At 37.8% G+C, this 7,924-nt stretch overlaps 1 protein-coding gene across 3 annotated transcripts in view; it reads left to right on the top strand.

Moving 5' to 3' along the window:
- The window catches only part of vaspb (vasodilator stimulated phosphoprotein b), a 37,496-nt gene extending 30,551 nt beyond the window's left edge, over positions 1 to 6,945 (top strand). The window contains exons 7-14 of one of the 3 annotated variants that reach the window (XM_036149608.1): positions 1,280 to 1,422; positions 1,581 to 1,632; positions 1,785 to 1,812; positions 1,929 to 1,968; positions 2,198 to 2,254; positions 3,307 to 3,379; positions 4,037 to 4,094; positions 5,634 to 6,945. In XM_036149608.1, the coding sequence (XP_036005501.1) occupies positions 1,280 to 1,422; positions 1,581 to 1,632; positions 1,785 to 1,812; positions 1,929 to 1,968; positions 2,198 to 2,254; positions 3,307 to 3,379; positions 4,037 to 4,094; positions 5,634 to 5,668 (486 nt within the window). In that variant the 3' untranslated portion in view covers positions 5,669 to 6,945. The remainder of the gene's footprint in view (positions 1 to 1,279; positions 1,423 to 1,580; positions 1,633 to 1,784; positions 1,813 to 1,928; positions 1,969 to 2,197; positions 2,255 to 3,306; positions 3,380 to 4,036; positions 4,095 to 5,633) is intronic. The other 2 variants (XM_036149609.1, XM_036149610.1) reach the window with 2 other exon arrangements.
- Positions 6,946 to 7,924: the final 979 nt, after the last annotated feature.

Here is a 7,924-nt window from a genome sequence, read left to right on the forward strand (position 1 = left end):
ATCACTGTGTGAGGAATTGGCGCCCTTGCAGATACAGGCACCGTGCGTGCTGTGAGAAGATGCTGCACACTGCACAGAGGCTGACAGGCTGGAGGCTTATGAGACGAGGAAAGCCCTCATGAAATAAGCAACTACAGGCCAATAAGTCAGAACAATTGCTGTCATATCTGGAAAATAAAGATCTTGTGTATCCTCTTCAATTTGGATTCAGACAGTCATTCAACAGAGACTGCCTTATGTTTGCTGCTTGAAGAAGTTCAACAATCACTTGAGAGGGGACAAACCGTTGGCGCAGTCTTGATCTGTGGTACTGAGATCAAGGCTTTGTGATGGTCACTCCTAAACGGGGATCTTTAACTCACTTTATTAGACTAGTGTCATTGTTATTTTGGAAGACCTATTTGGTCACAGGATTCAACTTTCTGGCTGATTTGAGATTTTTCTTCAGTATTTCCACAAAATGTTCCCTTGTGAAGCGCACCAGTCCCTCCTACAGCAAAACACCCTCACAATATGAAGCTGCCATGCCCATGCTTCACAGCTGGCATGGTTTTCTTCCTAGCTTTCTGCTTTTTCCTCCAACTGTAAAAAATGACCATTACTAATATGCTCTCAAAACATTTTTTGCATTTTGCAAATGTAATCAGGCTTTTTATATTGTTTTTGAAGTAATGGCAAGTGCTTTTTCAACCCCTGTCAGTGCATGACTCATTTCACTGTCTATATTTATACTCTTACTAGCTTCAGTCATGTACAGGAGATCTGTTGCATTTGTCAAACCAATATACCACATCCATCTCTGGGACACTGAACACATTTCCTTCCTGAGAGCATGATGCTCTGACATTCATTTATACTTGCATATGGTTGTTTGAACAGATGAGTGTGGCGCGTTCAGGTACCTGGAAATTATATCCAAGGAGGATCAACCAGACATTTGGAGTTTTGTAATTCTCTACCTGATATCTGGGCTGATTTCTTTTTTTTGGATTTCCCCATGATGCTACACACAGAAGCAGCCGGTGTGAGCCGCTGCCTTAAAAACACCTCCACAGATGTGCCTCCATTTAAGTCAAATGGTAATAAGCAAATAAAAGAAATTCATATTCTGGCATTTAGCAGGTAGAGATTATTTTTGGAAATTCTAAGTGAACTTATACATTTAGTCTCATTTATTGTCAGACACCGAGAAAAAATAGTTATGTTTGTTTTTATACCTTGTACGTGAAGATCTGGTTTCAGTTGCAGCTCTGATGTTTTTGCTCTTTGCTGCCCTCAGCAGGAGGAGGGCGGTTCTGCAGCTCCTCCAGCCAGAACCGAGTCTACCCGAGTCAGCAATTCCGGAGGCGGAGGAGGAGGAGGAGGAGGAGGGGGAGGAGGAGGGGGTTTGATGGGTGAAATGAGTGCCATTCTAGCACGCAGGTGGGTTTGCAACTACTTATCCAATCTAATGTTTACAAAACACCGACCCCCCCCCCCCCCCTTGCCACTTGATTTTAGAATGAACAGTCACCATATTCACAACTCTTTGTAAAGTCACTGTATGTAAAAAATAATGAAGCAAATTTAATTTACATCAGGCGAAAAGCTGCAGATACGGTAGAGAAGCTGCCGGTGAAGACACAAGAGAGTGTAAGAGTCTGCTCATTTGTTCCAGCATTTTTTTTTAATAACCTGCAGCGTTCATTTAAATTGGAGAACGAAGAAGCTCTGTGGTAGATGTAGAGATGCAGTGTGACTCAGTATTTACAGAAGTTGTTGTTTTTTTTCTTTTTTTTCCACAGGATGATTCAGAGCCTCAAGGTCAAAGTGGTGAGAACCGAGCAGTTTTATTCATAGCATGCCGCCCACTCTCTGTCCAATATTAAGTAACAGTTTTGCAAAGCTGAATTAAGAGGCTCGTGTTTCCATTTGTTCTCCCTTTTTAGATACACTGAGAAGACCTTGGGAGAAGTCGTCCATGTCTAGGTAAGCTTGGATGAACCTCCGAAGCATCATCAGCAACTCTTAAGCTTACAAGTGTCTCACATTTTGAAGTCACCTCAAAGCTAGTTCCCCATCAATGTCTGTGCATGTGTTTTATATCGCTGGTTCCACATCTGCATCTCTTCACCCGATGCCAAGAGTGTGTTTGTGTCTAAAAGTCATTCATATTCATTCTAAGAGCAGAGTCTGTATGTGTGTGTTTCACTAACAGGAATAACTCCATCCCCAAGAGCATGGACACCACTCCCTCATTGCCCCAAACTCCAAGGTACACATGCTGCCCCCCTGCTGCCTTTCCTTTTCCTCTGACAGCAGAGCAGAGCTGCTGCTGCCTACACAGTTGGGTAGCAGATTGCGCAGCTGATAGCACCATCTAATGGAACCGAGCACGTCATGCATGTGTTCACCCAAGGGACCTGTAGATGTTCCACCTTTATCCTTTTATCTCTGCAGACCAAATGAGATGGCGCTATGATACTTATCTTTTTTTTCATTGTAGGCATTTTCTCTGTTGTCTTCTAGTAAACTACACCTCATTGGAACAGCTTTGTTATATATGGCTCCTTAGAGAACTATCAGTACCCACTCTCTTCTTTTTCGTTACGTTACAACCTGACACTCTTGTATTTTAATGGGATTCTTTTTGTGACAGGCCCACACAAAGTTAGGAGGGGCGAAAGGTTGCATGATATTTAAATTGTTTTAAAGCAGGGTTAGGTTATAAACCTATATTTGAATCCCCAACTGTGAAAAACGCTGTGGAAAGGGTTTTTATTCTGCAGGGAAGACGATTGAAAATAACATTTAGTCCAGTTTGACTGAGCTTGTGCTATAAAGCACAACAGAAATGTGGCTAAAGTTCTGTGGAGATATACCCCATAAAAAATACAATGTTAGTCGTAGTGAAAAGGTCATTTCACTAAGTAATGAACCAGTGCACTGAACACAGTGTCGCACATTTTAGATTTTTATTTGTACAAACGTTTTAATAACCAGGGGTCCTTTTCTTCCACTTCCCAGTGATGCTCCACTTCGTGTTCATCTGTCACATGAAATCTCAATCAAATAGATTTTGGTTTGAGATTGAAAACTTTGGCAATGCACTTTACTGTCAATGAACGGCAACAAGTACAAGATACTGTTAATGATCAAGTATATTCCTTATTGAAATACTAACCCTCACTGCATCTCTGTTCCATCCATTGTCTTTTTTTATTCTTGTTGCACTATGATCTTTTTCTATCCCAACAATGAGTCCTTTTTATGAAATGTAGTCATTAAACGTATAGATGTGATTTTTTTTTAATCGTCTTCTCACAGGGCTAAGGGTGCAGCCAATAATAACAACGATGCAGGCGGAGCTGATGACTCGGATTTAGAGAAACTTAAACAGGTAACACCCCCCCCCCCCTCCCCCCCATCAGTTCTTCAGTGACATTTTTAGGACATCAGATATGGATTACATAGAGAAGCACTAAAAACAACTTTGATGACTTTATCCCATATCTGTCCATCCATCTAAGTATCCTTTCATCCATACATACATTTGTCCAACCATTAGTCCATTTGTCATCCATCCATCTGAAAGTCCATCATAAGTCACTTTGAGTCTGTCCATCCGTCCTTCTCATTGTCCATCTGTCCATACAGCCTTTTGATTGTCCATTCAACTAGTCCTACATCTTCACATTAGTCCATTCATCCCTCTGTCTGTCCGTCCATTCTTCTGTAGATCCGATTATCCATCTGGCAAACCATTCTTCATTCAGTCTATTCAACTTTGTTCATTTATATGTCCAGTTTTCCATCCCTACATCTTTACAGGCTATGGTTTTGCAAGTTCCACATTTAAAGCCTGACCACTGTATAAATATTTGCCATAAATTCATGGTAGACCCGTATATTTACCTAAAATAAAAATAAAAAGGACTGAAGACTTTGGAAACTTGAGTCCAAGAAAGATTGGATTTTGGAAAACACTGAATTGCATTTAACAAATGTTTAGTCTCCGAATCATAACCAGGTCACCATGATGTGTTTTAATTTACAGGAGATCTTGGAGGAGGTGCGGAAAGAATTACAAAAAGTCAAGGAGGAAATTATCGAAGGTGAGAAATACTCCTCAAATCTGTGTCAGCATGCAGACGTATTTGACTCCCCTGTACATTTTCAATTCCGTTTTATTTATATAGTGTGAAACATGTAATCTCAGGGCACTTTACAAAGTCAAATTCAAGCAAATTATACAGACAGATTGGTCAAAAGGTTTTCTTATCTAAGGAAACCCAGCAGATTGCATTGAGTCATTGATAAGCTGCTTTCAGCAAGAGTGAATGCTGCAGAACCTCAAACTTCTGAGCATTTTATGTTATAGACCAACACAAATTAGCACATAATTGTGATGCTAAAAGGAAACACGTACACTTGGTTTTCAAAACATTTTACAAATATTTAGATGGTTAATAAATTGTAGAACCACTTTTCACTACAATTACAGCTCAGTCGGATTAAATGGAGAGTCTGTGAGCATCAAATTTAAAATCCTGCCCAGGATTCATAGGTCTCGATTTCTACTAGAGCAAGCTAACGCAAGGTTATGCTTTGATCTAAATCAATACATTGGAGCTCCTCTGTTTATATATTTTTTTTTCTTGTTTGACATAAATGGCTTCCTTCACCCCTCTCTCCAACCGTTTATCTTCTCTGTCCAAAATATGAACATTTTGCTCCTCAAAACGAAGTTTTTTTTTTATAAAAAGACAACCTGCTTTAAACCTCTCCAAAATATTATCCCTGACCTCCCAGTGGGGCTCCTTTTGTCTCCATGATGCTGTTTATTCACTAATGTTCTCTAATAAACCTCCGAGGCCTTCATAGAATAACTGGACATAACACCAATTTGGTGCCTTCTGAAGGCAATTAGTTCTTCCTGATAAAATTTAGGGGGTATTTGAGCAAAGGGGGCTGAAAACAAATGCATCGTGCACTTTTCAGAAATATTTTTTTCAATAATTAAAGACATGTATCCTTTCTTTTCACTGTAATAATTTGTGTTGGTCTTTCATATAAAATCCTAACACATTTGACTGAGGTTTGTTCTGATGTGTAGAGTAGCAAAACCTAAACTCAAGAGTGGCATTGCTTTTATATATTTTTACTCAAGCAGAAGGAAAAAGTAGTCATCCAAAAAAATTAAAAGTAGGTAAAAGTAAAATCATATTCGGTAAAAAGACTGCTTAAATACGAAGGTGTTTGATCAAACGTGATTTTTTTTTTTTTTCATGTTTTTTTGTTGTAATGAGACAAAATAAGGTTATGTGCAAAATGTTGGTATTTTAAAGAATAAATAATAGTAAGAATAAATAACATTAATGCAAAATAATTAATTCTGGCAAAAGAAATTTCCTAATTTAATTGTTTCAACACATTCTGAACCCAGTACATATAAAAGGTTATGTGTAAACTGTATCTTCAGAACAGTGCAAAGTACTGTACTTTAGTTACATAAGTAAATGTGCACCTAGTTACTACCCACCTCTGGTTTTGTGTAATGTGAAAAAGTTAAAGTGGTACTAAACTTCCAAGGCATTGTATTATAATCAAAATTATTGAATTTATTTTCTTGTTTCCTCTTTCTTGTTTTACAGCCTTTATTCAGGAACTTCAGAAGAAAAGCACATAGTTCTGCTGAGTTGCCAGGTTTAGTACAGGGGTGCATCTTCCATCAACCCCTCTCTCCTGTAGCCCAGGGATTTCTCCTACACCTTTTTCTCTTTTTTTCTCTATCAATCTTAAAACACAAGACAGCATTCTCGCTTATTTGTACAACAAACTTTCATTTCATGTCAAATATAATCCAGGGACTTCCTCACGTCACCATCCAGCACTTCGGATGATGCCACTTGTGTCCACTCCCTTACGCTGTCAGATGCATCATTACTGTTAGAGCACTCTTCAGTATTCAGGGAAAGTTTTATTTACATTTTTTTTTGTACTCCAATGGCAGATCCTTTTTGCTAAAACGTGACATAGTTACTCAAAGTAGTTTTAGTTGGAATCGCTATATTCAAGGATGGATCTGGAAATCAGAAACTTTCATCTCCTCCGAGACTTTGACCTTCCAGGAAGGACACGACTCAAAAGCCTTCACTGCTGCAACAAAGAGATGCTCGGGGAAGAGGAGGCGTGCAAAAGGGAATCTATTGGACGCGCCGAGTGCTGTGAAAGAGGAGTGTTTTTTTTTTTTTTGTTTTTTTTGTGAGAACTTTATTTCTCTTTGCATTGCACTTGTTTTGGAGGTGTGTCTGTGTGCCACACTGCCTTGATAAACTATTCCCTCTGACTCAAAAGTAGACATTATCTGTCAGCCAATAGCAGTGGTTCTACTGTATACTGTGCTTCCACCAGTTTTTTTTTTTCCTTCTTCATTACAGATATGTCGTTTTTTTTTTTGTTTAATTCTGAAACATGAAAATGGCCATAATGAGGTCAATTAATTTGGCCATGACCAACTGCCTTGAGAATAAAACTATAAATATAGATATCTATATATAAGGAAATATATATATTTGTTTTGAGGGAAAATGTTAGAAAAAAATGAAATTGTTTCTATTTTAATTACTATGACTGGTGAGTGGGGATTTCATTTTTTTTCATTGATAGTTTCTTTCTTTTTTTCTTATGAAATGTTATTTTTTTGGGGGGGTTTTCCTTTTATTTTTCCTCATAGTCTAGGCTTTTTACACTGAAAATATAAAGAAAACAGCTTAGAGACACTGGACTAGAAATGCCTTTATAGTCAAATACAGCTGCTTCTTAAAATGCATCACTTTGTGTTGTCTTTTTTTTTTTTTTTCTTTTTTTAAGAACTTGAATTTTTTATTAACTATGAGCTGTACCACAAAATATTTTTGGTGACAACCCCATTAAGGATTAAATAAAAGAATGCTTTAGCTTCAATGTCTTTGATTGGTATTTTAGAGAAAAACAATTGGTCACATCCTGGAAAACAATTTCACACACAGTTCAAATACCAAATTTCCCTAAAGAATACAGAATGTTTGCAAAGCTTTTTACCTTCTTACCAACAAAATACCCCATTGTTTACTGGGCGAGGTATACAAATATTCTCAATAAGCAAATGAAACAAGGACATAACCATGCTATTTTTGTCTATTCCTAACCATTGGAAAATGTTCCCCCTGTGGTTTGCATTTTTATTAAATAGATCGGTTGTATCCAGCCGGTAGCTGATGATTACCACTTACAATTCAATAGGAAAAGGTTATTTAGGTAGTTTACTTGTTTTTTAAAGAAAGGTTTGGACTGCATTTGATCATCTACGTCTATCTAGACAGGCCATGGATTATGTTCTGTTACACTGAACATGATCTCTAATTTAAAAAGAGGTTTGTGTTACTGTCTTCTGGTTGTGTAAACACAAGAAGACAGTAACATTTCCATAGCTATTTCTGGCAGTCAGACCCACCATTGATAAAAGTGTAAAAACCACACACGCCTGAAAAACTGGCTGCATTTTTCCACAAGGATTGTTCCAGACCAGGTTTATCTTTTAGCCTTTAAGGTGTCTGAACACACGTATCATAAAAAGGTTTTCTGTATATATATATAAAAAAAAAAAAAAAACTTTGTTGGGGAAGTGGGTGTGTTTGGTCATTTGGGGTGGCAGAGGGGGGGCCTTCGTTTGCCCAGGATGCCATTCTCTAAAGAACCTCCCCTGCTCCTGATCGATTTATAACCAGGAAGAAAAATGTGTAAAAAAAAAAAAAACCTCACTATAAAATTACAAATGTACAGACTTTGTCCGGGGCATAAAATTTGAACTGAAAAAAAAATAGGGTTTTACTCCAAATACCGTTAGATGCATAACTTGAGATGCAATAAAATAAAAAATTGTTGGAACAAATGCACAGAAGTG

This window comes from Fundulus heteroclitus, chromosome 18 (assembly GCF_011125445.2).
Source record: "Fundulus heteroclitus isolate FHET01 chromosome 18, MU-UCD_Fhet_4.1, whole genome shotgun sequence".
NCBI lineage: Eukaryota > Metazoa > Chordata > Actinopteri > Cyprinodontiformes > Fundulidae > Fundulus > Fundulus heteroclitus.